At 38.2% G+C, this 20,651-nt stretch overlaps 1 protein-coding gene across 5 annotated transcripts in view; it reads left to right on the forward strand.

Moving 5' to 3' along the window:
• Window positions 1-20,238, forward strand: part of cnot10 (CCR4-NOT transcription complex, subunit 10) — a 36,778-nt gene extending 16,540 nt beyond the window's left edge. For 4 of the 5 annotated variants that reach the window (XM_062029171.1, XM_062029170.1, XM_062029167.1 and 1 more), the window contains exons 8-19: window positions 886-1,003; window positions 1,146-1,295; window positions 4,555-4,757; window positions 4,868-4,989; window positions 5,134-5,313; window positions 7,146-7,226; window positions 7,296-7,409; window positions 7,531-7,661; window positions 11,159-11,194; window positions 11,304-11,431; window positions 15,437-15,512; window positions 19,887-20,238. In XM_062029171.1, coding sequence (XP_061885155.1) covers window positions 886-1,003; window positions 1,146-1,295; window positions 4,555-4,757; window positions 4,868-4,989; window positions 5,134-5,313; window positions 7,146-7,226; window positions 7,296-7,409; window positions 7,531-7,661; window positions 11,159-11,194; window positions 11,304-11,431; window positions 15,437-15,512; window positions 19,887-20,029 — 1,482 coding nt within the window. In that variant the 3' untranslated portion in view covers window positions 20,030-20,238. The remainder of the gene's footprint in view (window positions 1-885; window positions 1,004-1,145; window positions 1,296-4,554; window positions 4,758-4,867; window positions 4,990-5,133; window positions 5,314-7,145; window positions 7,227-7,295; window positions 7,410-7,530; window positions 7,662-11,158; window positions 11,195-11,303; window positions 11,432-15,436; window positions 15,513-19,886) is intronic. The other variant, XM_062029168.1, reaches the window with a different exon arrangement.
• Window positions 20,239-20,651: the final 413 nt, after the last annotated feature.

The following is a 20,651-nucleotide window of genomic DNA, read 5'->3' on the forward strand; positions in this document are numbered from 1 at the left end:
ATGATTTCAAAGCAAGTTATCCATCAAATTGCACACAGTAAAAATATGAGATTTTATGATTTAAAAATATATATATACCGTGAAAAACAGTGAACACCATCTACAGTAATATGGTGTAAAAGCCACCGAAAATACAATTCTTGCAAATGTGCTGCCATGTTTTTACCGCATAATCTAGATTTTTTTTTCTTCATTTTTTTACAGTGTACATAAAAATACATGAAATAATATCATGAGGCGAATCCTTTTATATGTATATTCATATATTATCCACTGTTCCAAGCGGCCCTCCAAGGTCAGCCATAACCGCGATGTGGCCCTCAAAGAAAACCAGTATGACACCCCTGTTCTAGGTGGTCACCAGGTTCACTCACATCTAAATTGCAATGCACTTTTGACAACCTGAAATTTCAGATAATTTTCAAATTCCAAGATCTGTAAGTTTCCTCATACAGAACGCGTGCACCGCCGTGTCTGCCAGTAGGCGTGATGTTGTTGGATTTATATTCTACATTTCTCTGCAAACCATCACGTCAGTTCACTGGATGCCAAACCCCTACATTTTGATGTCACGTGACCACATCACGTTCTCCTGGTAGTCTTGTGCGAGTCACTCAGGTGTTGATTTTAAACTGTTGAACTTCAGAATGTTGATGTGTCTTTTTGAGCAGCAAGGTGCTCACTTTCTCACCAACCTTCTTGTTGATCTCAGTGCATTCAATCGATCGCCCATTGACTGTGTGGTTTGTCTAAGAATACTTTTGGCCTTTCATTAAATAAATTATGGATTTTTCATGTCTTTGTATGGGTGTAAACTTACAAAATAATTCTTGAAAAAGACAGAAAACTGAACTTGCATGAACATAAGCTTCTGTTCCCTGTCAGTCTACGCCCTCACTATTCCTCAAGAGTAATTTTGAATATCTGAGAGGAAACTACCGGAAAGCAGTAAAGCTGCTCAACAGCTCAAACATAGCTGAACACCCTGGGCCCATCAAGACAGGTGATAAATGTTCTTCCTCTCCTTATGTCTTTGTCCGATCAGCGAATACTTTGAAAATAGTTTAAACTGTCGCTGAGCATCAATGCAGCTTCAACGCTTCAGGACCTTACAGCTTTTGAATTGTGTCCTGTCCCCTTCTTAGGCGAATGCATGCGGTGTATGTTCTGGAACAATCTTGGCTGCATCCACTTTGCAATGGGGAAACATAACCTCGGCATTTTCTACTTCAAGAAGGCTTTACAAGAGAATGACCACACGTGTGCACAGCTCGGAGACGGCGGTAATGGGCAAGGTTAGTCAAAGCAGAAAAGTTGTCTCCTCTTTTCTCAGACAATAATTAAGGTTTTACTTCACAATTCTGCTTGCCTCAAACAACACCTTCAGACCTGTATTTTTAATATTCAGAGTTTGGGCTGGTGGATTGCAACCAGACTGCCAGTCCAGCATCAAAAATGCAAAATCAAACTCAAAACAGGCTGTTCGAAAGTTTGAAACCATGGCTATGAAAGTCAAAACTGTGCCTAAATCTAACAACCATGATTTTGCAGTGTCAGTACTGCGCATTTTTTCCTCATTAGGGTCAGTAGGGGAACAAAACATAAAACAGATTGAATGATTTTCAAAATCAAACCTAATGGTCATCTTAACAAGCCCCTCAGTTACAATTGAAGAATTATTAATGATAATTGTGAATAAAATAAGAGATAATGTAGAAGCTTGTTGCTGACTACAAAAAGCAAAACCTATCGAGACACCCCAAATTACAACAAAACGTGAAACAAAGTAACAACTCAGCGCAGAAGACATGTCTTTGTCATATCCAGCTAACTTAAACCCACATAATCAATTGATAACATGATTATTGTTTATTTATAATAGTTAGTAATGATCAAATACAATTTATAACAATACAGGTTGCCGTATACTTCATTATTGTTTTTTGTTTGTTTATTATTAGGGATGTGAGTGTGACTGTTTACAATCTCACGATAGGATATCACGGTATTAAGGCCACAGAGCGATATTATTGCAGTATAGGTTAAAAAAAAAAAAAAGCTTGGTTAAAATGTTATAGTGTGTAAAATGAAGTGTCAGGAATGCTACTATAAATTATTATAATTGAACACAAACATAATGCTAAAATGTTTTAGTCATATTTATTACTGCAAACAAGTGTTTCTAAGTGCAAATAATTGTGCAGGAACATCTACTGTTTCAAGCAAATATGTAAAAGAATAACTCACAGTTGATGTCTTTAAAGTGTAAAACAATGTACAGTTAAGTGTAGGGATGATGTTTGATAAGGAATTATCGAGTTCGGGCCTATTATCGAATCCTCTTATCGAACCGATTCCTTATCGATTCTCTTATCGAGTCCAGATAGGTTGTTGTATATGGAAAAAAACACACAATATTTGGTTTAACAAAAGCTCACTTTTATTATATAATAAAAAAAATAAAATCTAATAAATAAATAAATATTGACTGTTACCCACCTAAAAAAATAAAATAAAATAAATAAATATTGACTGTTGTTACCCAAAGTATATTAAGTGGGATTTTTCAGAGAAACAAATATATACAGTAACACAAAAACAACCTGTCTCTGTGATCACTATAGATGTATAAATAATAATATAGTGTTAAATAAAATCAGTCCCTTGGGCACAAAACTGAAAATAATACAGCTCTCCAAAAAGTGCACTTCTGCTGCTATTTGACATAACTGTTTGTTATGATGCTTTGACATTTTTGCACTTTATTTCTTTATTGAAAGAAAATTCTATGAAGAGAAAAGTTCTTTGCAAATGTGGTTACAATGCTAAAAAATGAAAAGTTTTAGCTAAAAAAAGAAATACACTTTATTGAGTTAACATTATTTCTTTATAGGGGGAAAAATGTTATGAGCTAGAGAATATAACAACTATACTACCCAGCATGCAACGGGAGTTACGAGCATGCGCGGTAGCCCCGAAAAGTGTTGCATGTTGCCACGCTGTGAAAGTAAACGTCAAGAACTCAGCCTACACGCCTCGTCTGCATTATTTATAATTAGACAGACAACACATATACAGTGTGATTTTGTTTTGTTTACAAGGAAAGAAAAACAAAAGTTAAAAAAGGGAGATATGTTGTATATATATGTATGTGCCGCGGTTGTTTTAAGAACGTTGCGACAGCTGCCGTAAAGGAGGTGCGTTGCTAGCCTGGTTGCTATGTTTCCGGTTGGTCGTAAAAGTGTTCGTCATGTGTTTTACCCTGCTAAAATCTCTCAGTAAAGTTATTCGATGGATTATAGCTTTTGTTTTGAACTTTATTACACCTTGGAGCGCTTTTTCCCGTCCATTGTTTTCCTGCTTTCCCTATCTGTGCCTAATGACTGAGCTACGTGACGTCATTCCTTGTGATGTCCCACGGAGCGTTTCTGGTCGGGACGGGATTCGAATAAAGAATCAACTCTTTTCCTTTACTATAGTGGTCTCGATAACGGGTACCGGTTCTCAAAAAGGGATTCGAGTCAGAGGACTCGGTTCTTTTCTTATCAAACAACCGGGAAAACCGGTTTTGAGTATCATCCCTAGTTAAGTGTCTTTCAAACTATACATTATGGGAAACAGTGTCCTTTAGAGCAGTGGTCCCCAACCACCGGGCCGCGGCCCGGTACCGGTCCGTGGATCGATTGGCCACACAAGAAATGTAAAAAAAAAAATTAAAAAATATTTGTTTTTGTTTTTTTAAATCAACATAAAAAACACAAGATACACTTACATTTAGTGCACCAACCCAAAAAACCTCTCTCCCCCATTTACACTCATTCACACTCATTCAAACAAAAGGGTTGTTTCTTTCTGTTATTAATATCTCTGGTTCCTACATTATATATCAATATAGATCAATACAGTCTGCAGGGATACAGTCCGTAAGCACACATGATTGTATTTTTTTTATGACAAAAAAAAACAAAAAAAAAACATACCCCAAATGTAGTTTATAACGAAATACTGTGATGTTTATGATACCATTAGATCCCTATTTATTATAGTTAGTGATGATCAAATACAATTCATAGCAATTCAGGTTGCCATACATTTAGTTTCTGCTATCACGGCGATAGATTTATTTTACACTCACCACTCATGTGTTGACGAACACATTTGATATGAGATTTAATGAACAAATATGTAATTCAAAATAGCTTTCCACACAATTTGATGTGACGATTAATGCAATGATTGAGTCAACTTCTAAAAGAAAAACAAAAAATAAATAAATACAAAACACCAGTGGTTTTATTTACTGATAAACTCACTTCCATTGCAAAGGATCAACATTTATGTTTAACCTCACCCAACGTGTGCTGCATGGCCTGCACGTCCCCAAGAATGCCAAGTACAAAGTTTGCTCAAGTTAAGTTGTTTAACTTACCCGTCGTGGAAGATAACGTACACAACTTTTCTGCCCTTTTGGTTCAAATGCTAGCTTTGTAAATGCAACAACAGAACTGTACAGTATGTCAACTCAATTCCATTTATTTCTCTTTCTCGCTCTAGCCAAAAAATTCACAGGTATCCCCATGTGTGCTCTCCTAGCCAACAAACGCTATGAGCTTCTCTACAACTGTGGCATCCAGTTGCTGCACATTGGCAGGCCTCTGGCCGCCTTCGAGTGTTTGATTGAGGCCGTGCAGGTTTACCATTCCAACCCTCGGCTGTGGCTGCGACTTGCAGAGTGTTGCATCTCTGCTAATAAGGGGGTAAGTCAGTCACACACTTTTTATTTTATAAAAATTTTTAAGAATCTCTAGTTGTCGAGTGAACCTAAAGGCATGTGGTTTGTATTGTTTTGTTGCTTGTTTGCTTGCAGGGTTCTGAACAGGAGAACAAAGGTTTGCCATGTAAAAAAGGTATAGTTCAGTCAATTGTCGGGCAGGGTTACCATCGCAAGATTGTTTTGGCATCCCAGTCCATGCAGAACACTATTTACAGGTGAGTCTTGCCCTCACTACATCATATTGCAGAATTCAAAATATGTCCGACAACCAACTTTTGTTTTTCTAAATGACTTTGTTGAGCACTGAACTTGTTTGTAATTCGGGGCCACTCTTCTGATTGTGCCGTATGTTGGTGCAGTGAGGGCCAATCAGCAGCCATCCCGGTAGCCAGCATGGAGTTTGCAGCCATCTGCTTAAGGAATGCTCTCTTGCTGTTGCCGGAACACCAACAGCCGGATGCAAAGACAGAGAACAGCTCCAAGAGTTCCAGTCAGTCAGGAAGCACTGAGAGTGGCAGCGAGAACAGTGACGCCTGCAGGTCAGGACACACAACAAACACACATTCAGATGTGACGCAAAAAGAATGATAGGTATAGAAATCTTAGAAAATACAGTGGTAAGATACCAACTAGGGACAGACCGGTAACGTAACCAATTTCCCGGATTTTACTATGCCACAAAAACTCCAGTGTTTCTTGTTACCATCTGCTTCAATCAATCAAACTTGATCAGTTTTGTTTTTGTTGCCTCTTCGTCGGTTGATCCTTAGTTTTGAAAATGTTTTTATTATCATTTCTACGCAGATGATATTCAACTGTATTGCTCCTTCAATGATTCAAAGTTTCACTTTTTATCAGAGTTTCTGGAATGTGTATCTTGTATCAAAAACTGGTTGTCCTCGAATTTCCTTCAGATAAATTCAAACAAAACGGAAACTCTGATCATTGCTCCAGATAAAAAGATCCCCCTAATCAAGAATTCCCTTGGTGCGTCTGTTAAAACCAGCCTCAGAAACCTTGGGCTTGTGTTTGATCAGTCAATGTCTTTGTCGTCAACTGACTAAAAACTGTTTTTTCACCTGAGAAATATCTATAAAGTGAGAAATTTGCTGTCAAAATCAGATCTGTAAATGATCGTTTACACGTTCATTTCTGTTTTCACTCTTTTCAACAAGGCACCTCTAAAGAGACTTCAGACTGTACAGAATACGGCTGCCAGACTTTTGACCGGTGCACCCAGAACTGCCCAGATTATCCCCGTTCTACCCACTCTTCATTGGCTTCCAGTCAAATTCCGCATTGAGTTTAAGATTTTAATCTTAACTTTCCGTGCTTTCCTTGCGATGCATGGAGGGGCCCCTCAGTATATCAATTATTTGGTATTCCCCTTTACTTCAGGGCGGAATTTTAAAAGGATCAATTACACGTATTTATAACCAAATTTTTCATTTACATCCTGAGTCTCTAAATTCAATTAAGTCACTTTGGGAGGGTGACTTCGGAGCGACCCTGTCTGAGGCGAGCTGGACCGAGATTTGAATTAGAGTTCAAAAGTCTTGTATTTGTGCTAGACAAGCTAATACATTGCACTTATTATACCAGGGTCCGACTGGCTAAGATGTATGACAGACACCGATCATGTATTTTGTGATCGGTGTCAACAGTCTCCAGCTAACTTCATACATATATTTTGGCTTTGTCCGTCCCTGTGCAGTTATTAAACTGAAATGTCTAATACTTTGTTGGTAATTGATGAAAAAATTGAGCCTCTGTCATCTTCTCTTAGGAAATCCAAATATAATCTTATAGCATTCACTACTTTATTGGCTAGAAGACTCATCGTACTAAATTGGAACGCAAATGTGCCTCTTTGCCACACCCGCTGGATTAAAGATGTTTTGTATTTTCTCAAACTGAAGGAAATTAGGTTGACATTGGGTGATTGTTCTGTGAAGTTTCGGGACGTGTGGGTTGGTTTCCGAGACGTGATGTGGAGGAGACTGATCTGCAGGTTGGCCCCAATTGAGGCGGGGTTAAACTGTGGTTGATGGATGAGCCTTTTGTTTGCTTTTGTGTATTGTTGCACCGTGTTGAGGCAATTTCAAAGTGCAGTTGATTGTGGCTTTGTATCAATATTTACTTAAATTTGACTGACATTGTTTTTAGGGTTGGGGGGAAAAGTCCATTTGATTTGAATTGTACTGTATTTCCGTTAACTGTTTGTCAAAAACATTTCAATAAACACATGTTTAAAAAAAAATACCCCTAATACATACCCTTCTGTTTAGGAAAGCTAATAGAGGTTTGGGTAAATGTTTATTTATGTGTATTGTGAGGCACAGCTCCTATAGTGTGCTCTTATCTTTTGCAGTGGTAAAGGTCAGGAAGCAGACAAGTTACTCTCAGCAGTGCCATCGTCTCCTCTCAGGAAACAGGAAGTAGAAAACCTCAGGTAATTAGACCTGCACCTGAACATCGAAAAGCTTCTCAGGCAGTTGTTGACCCTATGTTTGATGTGCAGGTGCTCCATCTTGGCATGCAGTGCCTATGTTGCATTAGCACTGGGAGATAACCTGATGGCTTTAAACCATGCTGAGAAACTGCTCCATCAAACCAAGCTGTCAGGATCCCTCAAGTAAGTTTTGCTGGTCTTTCTCCAGACCTTGAACTTGACTTTTTGATGAGTGATTCTTGACCTCAGAGTCCATACTCTTTTGAATCTATGTGTTCATCTATGTGTATATCTATGTGTTGAGGTTCCTCGGTCACCTCTATGCTGCTGAGGCCCTCATGTCACTGGACAGGATCTCTGACGCTATCGTTCACCTCAATCCAGAGAACGTCACTGATGTGTCGATGGGGACCATGACCAGTGAGCAAGACCCAGGTCTGCTGCCTTTACGTGTGGTTACAGTTATTAAGTGCAAAGAAAAAATGTGTACACGTGGAAAAAAAACTTGTAGGATTTACTTAAAACGTTCTTAAATGGAGACTGCACTTTAAAAAAGAAAATATTGCCTATCGTTCACAATCATTATGAGCGACAACACGTTTTTTTATTTTTAGAATTTTAAAAATAATAAAAAATGCTTGCAAGATGCGGCTGCCGGGAGTCACCGTTGTAGCCTTCAAAGCCCTCTAAAACAATGTTAAAACCCTCCATCAATGATATATATTGTCACACACAAAATTATTCTCTGCATTTGACCCATCACCCTTGTTCACCCCCTGGGAGGTGAGCGGAGCAGTGAGCAGCAGCGGTGGCTGCGCCCGGGAATCATTTTTGGTGATTTAACCCCCAATTCCAACCCTTGATGCTGAGTGTCAAGCAGGGAGGTAATGGGTCCCATTTTTTTATAGTCTTTGGTATGACTCGGCCGGGGTTTGAACTCACAACCTACCGATCTCAGGGCGGACACTCTAACCAGTATGCCATTGAGTAGGTTAACAATATGTAATATGTTTTATATACACACTGCAAGTATATATACTATAATGTAGTAACAGACACCTTCATAACAATATGTAATATGTACAATATACACACTGCAAGTATATAAATGATAAATGATAAATGGGTTATACTTGTATAGCGCTTTTCTACCTTCAAGGTACTCAAAGCGCTTTGACAGTATTTCCACATTTACCCATTCACACACACATTCACACACTGATGGCGGGAGCTGCCATGCAAGGCGCTAAACAGCAGCCATCAGAGGCAAAGGGTGAAGTGTCTTGCCCAAGGACACAACGGACGTGACTAGGAAGGTAGAAGGTGGGAATTGAACCCCAGTAACCAGCAACACTCCGATTGCTGGCACAGCCACTCTACCAATTTCGCCACGCCGTCCCATATGTATAATTTAGTAACAGACCCATTCATAATAATATGTAATATGTTTTATATACACATTGCAAGTACATAATATAATGTAGTAACAGACACCTTCATAACAATATGTAATATGTACAATATTTGCCCTTTTTTTTTTTTTTTTAACCATTTAGCGTTACCATAGCAACGGATTTCTGGCAGCAAATGTGTGTTCCTACTTCAGGAAACAAACAAGAGCGTGTTCTAATATTGGCAGACTTGGTAACAAACAACAAAGACGACTATTTTTGGACAAATGAGGATTCACAACCTTATCTTTTTGAAGCTGAATATACGGAGGATGAGCTGCTGCTTTTAGAAGCCAGCACGAAGGAAGAGTGAGACGTTGGAGCAGACGGAAGCGGAGAGAGTGAAGTCGGCGTGACTTGACACTGTTAATGTGGAACTTGGAGCCATGTTATGCCGACATTAATGGTGTGCTTACCCAAAATAAACCAGAGAAAATGTCGCCAGCCAGCTGGACCAAACGGACAACTGTCCATCGAGTGAGTCACTGTAAAATTTATCATGATCATGCTTGTTAGTACAACTACAGTACATACGCTGTCGAGCTAGCTGTGTACAAACAAAACATGAAATAATACTTTACAGATACTGTAATATGATTGTTTATGTTTTTCAGTCAGTACAGATTGGTGTCCTATTGCATTGTGTTGTGCATTACAAACTCAAAAGCTATTCAGCTATTGATGCTAATGCCGAAGCATGCCCTCGCAAGGCGCTAGAAAAAAAGTTCCTTAGTGTTTGCTCTGACAATAACAATGTTGCTACAGTTTGGCTGTTATACAAGTTACAGAACATAAATTAAGTATTGTTGAAAGTTTTTGGATGTATTTTTAAAGTGTTTTAGAGGCAGAATTGGTGGCTAACATTAGCTGCATTGCTAGCCACCTAGAACAAGACGATGTTTACATGTCAGAATGCAAATTTAAAAAAAAATGTTCGTCTGCTTGTCTCTCATAATGATTGTGAACAATAGGCAAACTTCCCAAAAAAAAGTGCAGTTCTTCTAAGAATTTGCACAATAGATTTTAAGACCTTCTTAACCTTTGTCTATGTAAATGGGCAACAAAGGTGGCATTAGCATTGCATTTGCTTATTGAAAGCTAAAATGCCATGTTGTCGCAATGCTAAGGGATCAAAACCAGTTAATGGTGTAGACCAGTGGGGCCAAGGGGCCAAACCTGGCCCATCAAGTAGTTTGTTTTGGCCTGCCAAAGAGTGGCTTCCAAAATGTAATAAATGTTCATACTGACCTCTTTCAAGCTCACTTGGACTGTCCTGATCCAAAATTGATATCGGATATCAGTCCGATACCAGAAAAAAACAAGTATTAGATTATATCAACTTGCATGTAAAATCTACAATATAAGCTCCGGTACAAGCAGTCCAGTCAAGTGTTTACTTGTGCAAAGCACCCCCCGCAACCCCAAACGGGACAAGCGGTAGAAAAGAATGGATGGATGGAAGCTGCTCAGCCAGTTAACAAAGTTAACCTCCAAAAAGCACAAAACAGAGGTAAACATGCTAGCCTATAGACTAGGACTAGGAGCTAGCAGTTACACCACAGCAAAGCAGACAATAGCACACAAGCTAGACATACGTAATTGAACAATATTGTAATGTAAAACAGCACATTTGTAAAGTATCCAATTAATATAATTGCATATTACTTACACATACAAAGTCTCCAAGGTTATTAGAAAGTATCCAGTAACAAATGTGTCCGTATCATTCAACTAACCGTGTCATGAGCTTGACTTTATGAATTAATGTGGTCACTGGGGGAAACAAAAAAGCAATTACTACTCCACTTCAACTTAAAGACAGAATGAGTCTATTCCAGACAGTTATTAATAAATAGTTAAATGTTTTTCATACTGTACCTAACATTGTTCTCATTTCACTTAATCAAACCTTTTCTAACATTCCACACTACTAAACAATACAAGTATGTTCTGTATGATTCCTGCTGAAATGGAATGAATATCGGCCAATACTCAAGGTTCCAATATTGGTATTGTGAAGCTCACACAATCATTGATGGCATGTCTGCAAGACAAACAAACTACTTGTCATCTATCATTGTTCGTTACCCCTATTAAATGAACCTCATTGTTTACATTTAGTCTGTTTGTGGTTAACACCAAAAAAGCCTACATACTTCACCATGAATGTGAAGAAATGTTATTTTAATGAATAGCATTTCAATCTAGTGAATGCCGAGTCTTTTAACGATTCTTAATCACAAAGCAATTTTTTTCCCCTCTTAAGTCTGTCCTGTCCAGCCACTCAGACAAATCATATTGTTGATGTAGATTATCATATCTGCTGTACAGATTTACTTTAGAAAAGAAAGTGTTGGATACTTCTCTTGTTGCCTTATTTATATTTGACTTTATTAAATATTTGGGTATATATTTATTAATTTCTAGGGGTCGTACACAAACAAAAATGTTCCATATATGAATTATCTCATTTTTTCTCAGCAGGATCTGATAAAGGAGATGAACCTGTTGAATCCTGTAAGTGCTTTTATTTCAACTTTTAGCCAAACAATGAACAATCTTACATGTAGCACAAGTGACAAAATGGCAGCACACATGAGGATGTTTACTTTGTGTATGTTTGCAGCAGGGAAGCAAACCCCCCTGTGTTATCCCAGCAGTGTGACATCAGCTCGGGCCATGATGCTCTTCAACCTGGGCAGTGCCTACTGCTTACGCAGCGAATATGACAAAGCTCGCAAGTGCCTTCATCAGGTAAACATGGCAGCCATGGATCATTTGACATCAGCTGATTGTTGAAGTGCGAATGTTACGTAGGGCCAGTACTTCTACATTCATGCTCACACTCGCATGCTAACGTGGAAGGACAGTGTGTCAGTCAATATATTGGCTTTTGGCTGTGGTTAACGGGGAACTGCACTTATTTTGGAATATTGCCTATCACCCTAAGACAAGAACATACACTACCGTTCAAAAGTTTGGGGTCACATTGAAATGTCCTTATTTTTTAAGGAAAAGCACTGTACTTTTCAATGAAGATAACTTTAAACTAGTCTTAACTTTAAAGAAATACACTCTATACATTGCTAATGTGGTAAATGACTATTCTAGCTGCAAATGTCTGGTTTTTGGTGCAATATCTACATAGGTGTATAGAGGCCCATTTCCAGCAACTATCACTCCAGTGTTCTAATGGTACAATGTGTTTGCTCATTGGCTCAGAAGGCTAATTGATGATTAGAAAACCCTTGTGCAATCATGTTCACACATCTGAAAACAGTTTAGCTCGATACAGAAGCTACAAAACTGACCTTCCTTTGAGCAGATTGAGTTTCTGGAGCATCACATTTGTGGGGTCAATTAAACACTCAAAATGGCCAGAAAAAGGGAACTTTCATCTGAAACTCGACAGTCTATTCTTGTTCTTAGAAATGAAGGCTATTCCACAAAATTGTTTGGGTGACCCCAAACTTTTGAACGGTAGTGTATATCTTTATTTTTTATGCATTTTAACTCGGAAATAAGCGTTAGCAAATGTCAGCTAACAATGGAGTCAATTTATTTTGCCTATAAAAACATCTAAAAAAAAACAAGAAGGTTTTATATACACGCTGCAAGTATATATGTAATGTAGTAACATTCATAATAAAATTTTATATTTACATATTTTGATCATTTTAAGCATACGGCAGCGTATTAATTCCCCAGATGCATCACAACGTTCACTTTTCCCTTCAACAACAACACTACTAATCAACAAAGACTACTTTGGGACAAATGATGATCGAGAAACTTCTATTTTTGATCATGAATATAAGAAGGATAATATACAAGTTTTAGAAGTTGTGTGCTAAACAGATGCAGCTTTAGTGAAACACTAAGCATCATCTAGCAGTATTGCTAAGTCCTAAACACGATATGTAAACATAATAAAACAATCACTTACTGTACAATGTCTGCTCTCACTGTGATAAAGACTTGGCATGTTCATATATTCCCCTTTACATGAACAATTAATCATAATCCTCATGCAAATGTGCAGCAAACAATCGTCTTTTTCGTGTCTTTCTCGCCATAAGTTGACTGTCAAAGTTGACCAACTTGTAGGTTTATGTCCACAACCTTCTACTATCCAGGTGAGAGGCATGATTTATAATCTAGAATTAACTTCCACCAACTCAGAGGCGATGCAGCAGCTCGATATGTCAATATAGCAGCATAAGCTAGTTAGCTCTCTGTGATAGTTTGTCTGTGTTAGTGCTTATAATTACAATATCGCTAATACTTAATATTCATGTCACGTCATGTAAATGGAGTATTGTTGGCGCTTTTTGTTTTTTTTAGAGGGCGTTATGGGTGCAATAGCCACCTCGTACTTGCCGTATTTGATGAGTTAGGGAGGTGTTTAGGGCACGTCCAACCGGTAGGAGGCCACGGGGAAGACCCAGGACACGTTGGGAAGACTCTCCCGGCTGACCTGGGAACGCCTCGGGATCCCCCGGGAAGAGCAGGACAAAGTGGCTGGGGAGAGGCAAGTCTGGGCTTCCCTGCTTAGGCTGCTGCCCCCGCAACCCGACCTCGGATAAGCGGAAGAAGATGGATGGATGGATGTTTTATTTTCATTAATAGGGTTTATAAATGATAGGCAACATTCCCCCCAAAAAGTGCAGTTCTATTTTAAGTGCTCTGACTATGTTGAGTAACATTGCCATCTACTGGACGGTTTTGTAACTATATCTCATTCAGTCAGCTGCACACTGGCAGGCATATAGCGCACATCTTAAAACAAATTAAATAAAAAGATAACACTGAAGATTAAGAGTGCAACAGATTTTAAAAAATCACAGTTTGGATCGTATTACCCGTTTGAGTCACGGATTGGACTATTTTTTGAATCATCAAATAAAAAGAGGAGACAATAATAATAATACCTGGGATTTATATAGCGCTTTTCTAAATACCCAAAGTCGCTTTACATGTGTGGGGGAGAGGGGGCTGAGGGAGGATAAAAACAACTTTATTAGGAAAGGAGACTAAGAAAAGAAAAAAAAAAATTATAGAAAAGATTAATAACTGTTCTCTATTTATTTTGTAAAACTCTTTTGTTGATTACTTAATTTAGTAAAATCGATTATTGATTTTTTTTAAATGTTTTTATTTTTTACTGTCTTGTCCAGCCACTCAGACAAATCATATTGCTGATGTAGATGATCTACAGTATATCAGCTGTACAGATTTACTTTCGAAAAGGCAAGCGTTGGATACTTCTCTTGTTGCCTTATTTGTATTTGTTTAATTTTATTCAACAAAACCGGTTTTCTTGTAAGTAATATAGAAATTGATCAGAGCGGTTTATCTATTTTATAGAGGAATGTAGTTAATCATAGAACTGGCACCCTATGTCAGGGGTCGGCAACCCGCGGCTCCAGAGCCGCATGCGGCTCTTTGACCACTCTGATGCGGCTCAGCTGCATACTTGCCGACCCACCCCGATTTTCTCAGGAGATTTATGGATCTCAGTGCCTCTCCTAGATAACTCCCAGGGAAAATATAATCCTATTTTCACTCTAATTACTAGATTAGGGGCGTGCCCTAATTGCACTGCAGTAATTGTCCTCTATGGCATTTACACACAGCGTGGGCCCGGCCACATGTTGTATGTAGCTTTTACTTGTACACGTAGGAGACAGCAAAGCATACTTAGTCATCAGACACACAGTTTACACTGACGGTAGCCGTACCGTATAAAACAACTTTAACACTGTTACGTTACAAATATGTCCCACACTTTGAACCTACACCAAAAAAGAATGAAAAACAAATTTCTGGAGAACATCCCACCGTAACACAACATAAACACAACACAACCAATACCCAGAATCCCATGCAGCCCTAACTCTTCCGGTCTAGATTATACACCCCCGCTACCACCAAACCCCCCCCCCTCCTCCCCCTCCGTGCGTCGGTTGAGCGGAAGAGTTAGTGCTGCATGGGATTCTGGGTATTTGTTGTGTTGTGTTTATGTTGTGTTACAGTGCAGATGTTCTCCAGAAATGTGTTTGTCATTCTTTTTTGGTGTGGGTTCAAAGTGTGGCGCATATTTGTAACGTAACAGTGTTAAAGTTGTTTTATACGGTACGGCTACCGTCAGTGTAAGATGTGTGGCTGCTGACCTAGTACGCCTTGCTGTCACTTACGTGAGCAAGCTGAAGCTGCATTCTACATGTAATCGAGCAGGTACACTGTTTGGGCAGACTGTAGAGGGCGCCAAAAGCGGAGCCATCACGCTCTGATGTTCTGGAGTCTCCTGGAAATAATGAGAGGGTTGGCAAGTATGACGCTGTCAAGTGCCATTCATTCAAAACTCGGGGGCTGCACTGACATCAAATTTCCATTTTAAAGTGCGTGCCGGTGCGTGTGTCTGAGACCCCTGGTTAATATAGCACAAAGCAATTTAAGCTTTGTATGCGGTGTTTTTTTCATTTTGATTTTAAAACATTTTTTGTGACTCCCATTATTTTCTTTAATTTGTGAAACTTGCCAAAATGGCTCTTTGAGTGGTAAAGGTTGCCGACCCCTGCCCTATGTTATTAAAAAAAGTATAGACTTGGAATTGAATCGAATCGTTACCCCCAAGAATCGAATCAAATGGTGTGGTGCCCAAACATGCACAGCCCTACTGATTAGACATTTTAATATATGTGAACATATTAATACATGTGCTGTTTCCAAGAATGACAAGACTGCGTCTCTTTTCAGGCTGCATCCATGGTGAACACCAAGGAGATCCCTCATGAAGCCATCCTGTTGGGAGTCTACTTGGAGTTGCAGAACGGTCAGCTCTCACTCACACTACCTCCTATTCTCTCCAAGAATTCTTTGTTTTAACAATTTCCTTGGTATTTGGCTATGCTTCAAAACCGACCATTGATGACAGTGTCTGCCATGTGTTCCTGTCAAGTATTTGCCGCTAAAATTCCGATCTCTATTGTTTGTGTCAAGTATTTGTCCACTAGAACATCCAATCGTTGTTTATGTCAAGTAATTGTCCACTAAAATATCCGATTTGTATTATTTATATCAAGTTTTTGTCCGCTAAAACATCCGATCTTTGTTTGTCAAGTATTTGTTCGCTAAAACATCCGATCTTCGTTGTTTGTCAAGTATTTGTCGCTAAAACATTCGATCTTTATTGTTTGTATCAAGTATTTGTCTGCTAGAACACCCAATCTTTATTGTTTATGTCAAGTATTTGTCCGTTAAAACATTGATCTTTATTGTTTGTAAGTATTTGTCCTCTAGAACACCCAATCTTTATTGTTTATGTCAAGTATTTGTCCGTTAAAACATTGATCTTTATTGTTTGTAAGTATTTGTCCTCTAGAACACCCAATCTTTATTGTTTATGTCAAGTATTTGTCCGTTAAAACATTGATCTTTATTGTTTGTAAGTATTTGTCCGCTAGAACACCAAATCTTTATTGTTTATGTCAAGTATTTGTCCGCTAAAACATCCAATCATTGTTTGTCAAGTAATTGTTCACTAAAATATCAGATTTTTATTGTTTATATCAAGTTTTGGTCCGCTAAAACATCCGATCTTTCTTTGTCAAGTATTTGTCCGCTAGAACACCAAATCTTTATTGTTTATGTCAAGTATTTGTCCGCTAAAACATCCAATCATTGTTTGTCAAGTAATTGTTCACTAAAATATCCGATTTTTATTGTTTATATCAAGTTTTTGTCCGCTAAAACATCCGATCTTTCTTTGTCAAGTATTTGTCCGCTAAAACATCCGATCTTCATTGTTTGTCAAGTATTTGTCGCTAAAACATTCGATCATTATTGTTTGTATCAAGTATTTGTCCGCTAGAACACCCAATCTTTATTGTTTATGTCAAGTATTTGTCCGCTAAATCATTGATCTTTATTGTTTGTAAGTATTTATCCGCTAGAACACCCAATCTTTATTGTTTATGTCAAGTACCGTAATTTCCGGACTATAAGCCGCTACTTTTTCCCCTCGTTCTGGTCCCTGCGGCTTATACGAGGGTGCGGCTTATTTGCGGCCTGTTCTTCTCCGACACCGACGAAGAGGATTTCGGTGGTTTTAGTACGCAGGAGGAAGACGATGACACAATGATTAAAGACTGACTTTTCATATACCGGTAGGCTGGTTATTTTGATAACGTACAGGCGAGCACTTTGTATTACTTTGCACCGTTGTATTATTTGTACTCTGCACGAATGCTGTTCGCCATGTCAAAGATGTGAAAGTTTGATTGAATGATTGAAAGATTTATTGTTAATAAATGGGACGCTTTGCGTTCCCAAACAGTCATCTCTGTCCCGACAATCCCCTCCGTGGTAGCAGGAACCCCTATATACTACGCTAATTACACATCAAAACCCTGCGGCTTATAGTCGGGTGCGGCTTATATATGGAGCAATCTGTATTTTCCCCTAAATTTAGCTGGTGCGGCTTATAGTCAGGTGCGGCTTATAGTCCGAAAATTACGGTATTTGTCCGCTAAAATATCCGATCTTCATTGTTTGTCAAGTATTTGTCTGCTAGAACACCAAATCTTTATTGTTTATGTCAAGTATTTGTCCGCTAAAACATCCAATCATTGTTTGTCAAGTAATTGTTCACTAAAATATCAGATTTTTATTGTTTATATCAAGTATTTGTCCGCTAAAACACCCAATCTTTATTGTTTATGTCAAGTATTTGTCCGCTAAAACATTGATCTTTATTGTTTGTAAGTATTTATCCGCTAGAACACCCAATCTTTATTGTTTATGTCAAGTATTTGTCTGTTAAAACATTGATCTTTATTGTTTGTAAGTATTTGTCCTCTAGAACACCCAATTTTTATTGTTTATGTCAAGTATTTGTCTGTTAAAACATTGATCTTTATTGTTTGTAAGTATTTGTCCTCTAGAACACCCAATCTTTATTGTTTATGTCAAGTATTTGTCTGTTAAAACATTGATCTTTATTGTTTGTAAGTATTTGTCCGCTAGAACACCAAATCTTTATTGTTTATGTCAAGTATTTGTCCGCTAAAACATCCAATCTTTGTTTGTCAAGTAATTGCTCTCTAAAATATCAGATATTTATTGTTTAAATCAACTTTTTGTCTGCTAAAACATCCGATCTTTCTTTGTCAAGTATTTGTCCGCTAAAACACGCGATCTTCATTGTTTGTCAAGTATTTGTCATTAAAACATTCGATCATTATGGTTTGTATCAAGTATTTGTCCGCTAGAACGCCCAATCTTTATTGTTTATGTCAAGTATTTGTCCGTTAAAACATGGATATTTATTGTTTGTAAGTATTTATCCGCTAGAACACCCAATCTTTATTGTTTATGTCAAGTATTTGTCCGCTAAAACATCCAATCTTTGTTTGTCAAGTAATTGTCCACTAAAATATCCGATTTTTATTGTTTATATCAAGTTTTTGTCCGCTAAAACATGCTAATTTTGTCAAGTATTTGTCCTCTAGAACAGTGGTCCCCAACCTTTTTGTAACTGCGGACCGGTCAACGCTTGAAAATTTGTTCCACGGACCGGGGGGGGATGGTATTGTTTTTGTTTTGTTTTGTTTGTTTGTCATAAAAAAATACAATCATGTGTGCTTACGGACTGTATCCCTGCAGACTGTATTGATCTATATTGATATATAATGTAGGAACCAGGGGCCGTACTTATCAAGCTTCTTAGAATTACTCCTAAGAAGTCTGCTAAGAGTTGACTTAAGAGTAAATAAATTCTTCGCTGAAAGCTGCACTTAAAAGTTAGTTATCAAGCGTCTTACTCACACTTTCAGCGAAGTGTAGGACTGAATCTTGAGTGTCACACTCAGAGCTGAATTACGACATTACTATGTGCCGTAAACGGAATTTTAGGTGACGTCATTTCTGTGTCCATAGAAATGACCAATCACGGAAGGGAATCCGTTGTCTAAGAATAAAGAAATATCTTGGAAATATTTAAGTGGACAATGGGAGTGTATATTTTGACAATAAACTACAAAATAATACAAAACAAACTAGTCCCCGCCGGCACTCACGCTACCGCTCCCTCTCTTCTATCGCCCACACACTCACTGACGTCACTCACCTCACGGCCACACACATACGCTACTGTCATAACATTTTCTTTCCAATTCATTAATTAGGCAACTAATTTGAAACTGGTGTGGGTGGCTCTATATATACTAGCCCACTGCAGACACATGCAGAAATCAACAAGGAATCGAAAAGTATTAAATCTGTGACAAAAATAATATCCGCTCTGTCTAAACGATACCGTTTGATCAGCTGCTCGTCATCAAAAAAACTAAAACATTGTTCCGTTCCCTGAACGTTCGTGCACGTCTCTCTCGCCTCAGTGCCATCCCCTGCTGGCAACTCCTAACCACTTAAGACACCTCTGAAGGTCTCTTAAATATCGTGGAGAGTAGGAGTGATTCTTAGACTTAAGAACGTTGATAAAAAGCTTTTATTCTTAAGTTTGAGAGTAGGACTAAATTTCGCAAATTCTCAGGACTTAAGTGTAAAATGGCACTCTAAGAAGCTTGATAAGTACGGCCCCTGATCTTGTTGTTTGTCAAGTATTTGCTGCTAAAACAACCAATCTATATTGTTTGTCAAGTATTTGTCCGCGAGCACATCCGATAGGGCTGTGAATATTTGGGCACCACACAATTCTATTCGACTCGATTCTTGGGGGTAAAGATTCGATTCAGAATTCATTCTCAATTCAAAACGATTCTCGCTATAAATTCAATACTTTTTAATAACATTGGGTGACAGTTCCATGATTAACTACAGTCCTCCATAAAATAGACAAACACCTCTGATCAATTTTTATCGCGTATTTATTATTTACTTACTTAAATTATGACTTATTACTTCGAAGAAAACTGGTGTTGTTTAATACAATTCTACCCAAACATTTAATTAAGGCAACAAATGAAGTATCCAACACTTCTCTTTTCTAAAGTAAATGCATACACTAAAATAATGATTTGTCTGAGTGGCTGTACAGGACAGATTGAAAAATAAAATTAGAATTTCCTTTTTTTTTAATCGATTAACAATTGTTACATATAAGAATCACAAGTTATTAAAAATCTATATATTTGACACCTTAACACCCAATCTTTGTTTGTGTCAAATATTTGTCTGCTGTGTCCAGGCAACACCCAGCTGGCCTTGCAGATCATCAAACGGAACCAACTGCTGCCCACAGTGACCCAGAGGTTGTCCCCGGACTCTCGCAAGAAAGCTGTCCAGCTGCCATTATCCTTCCCACAAGTCCCACAAGTCCAGCGTAAATGAGCCTCCTTTGACCCCGCTGACACTCTGAGCAGCCTTGATATTTATTAAGCTTCTTCCCTCAGCACCAGAGCTGGTTTCAAACGCAAAACTAACCACTGGCTGACTGCTGGGACGCATGGTCACATGATCATAGACTGAGGCTTCTTCAGGCCATCGTTATTTTTTAATTCATCTGTCTGAATCACAAAATAAATTTTTATTTACTTTGACATGCCAATCTCGGATGTCCTTTTTACACTTACACTGTACCCACGTTGGGACTTGTTTGATATGCGATTGGTAGTTGAGCAGTAAATATACTTGGACTAAAATATCAGCCTGATCTGAGAAGACGCAGCTCATGTAGGCTGCAGACTAGGAATGGTACTAAGCTAGAACATTCTACGTGAATTTTAAAGACTCTGATGCGTTGTGTTCAAGAAGCAACGCAGTTTATTACTTCAACTCCTTTAACCTGCTTTTCCATTCAATTTGCCACAGGAATTTTGCCAGTCGCATATTCTACAGCAAATGATTCCCTGTTAAGATACAAAATACATTCATTTTTTACTGTGCAGAGTGACAAGTCGGCTGGAGTTTCCAGGAATTGTGTACAGATCCTTGCAACATGGGGCGATTGTCT

The sequence above is a fragment of the Entelurus aequoreus genome, linkage group LG20, assembly GCF_033978785.1.
Source record: "Entelurus aequoreus isolate RoL-2023_Sb linkage group LG20, RoL_Eaeq_v1.1, whole genome shotgun sequence".
Taxonomy (NCBI): Eukaryota; Metazoa; Chordata; class Actinopteri; order Syngnathiformes; family Syngnathidae; genus Entelurus; species Entelurus aequoreus.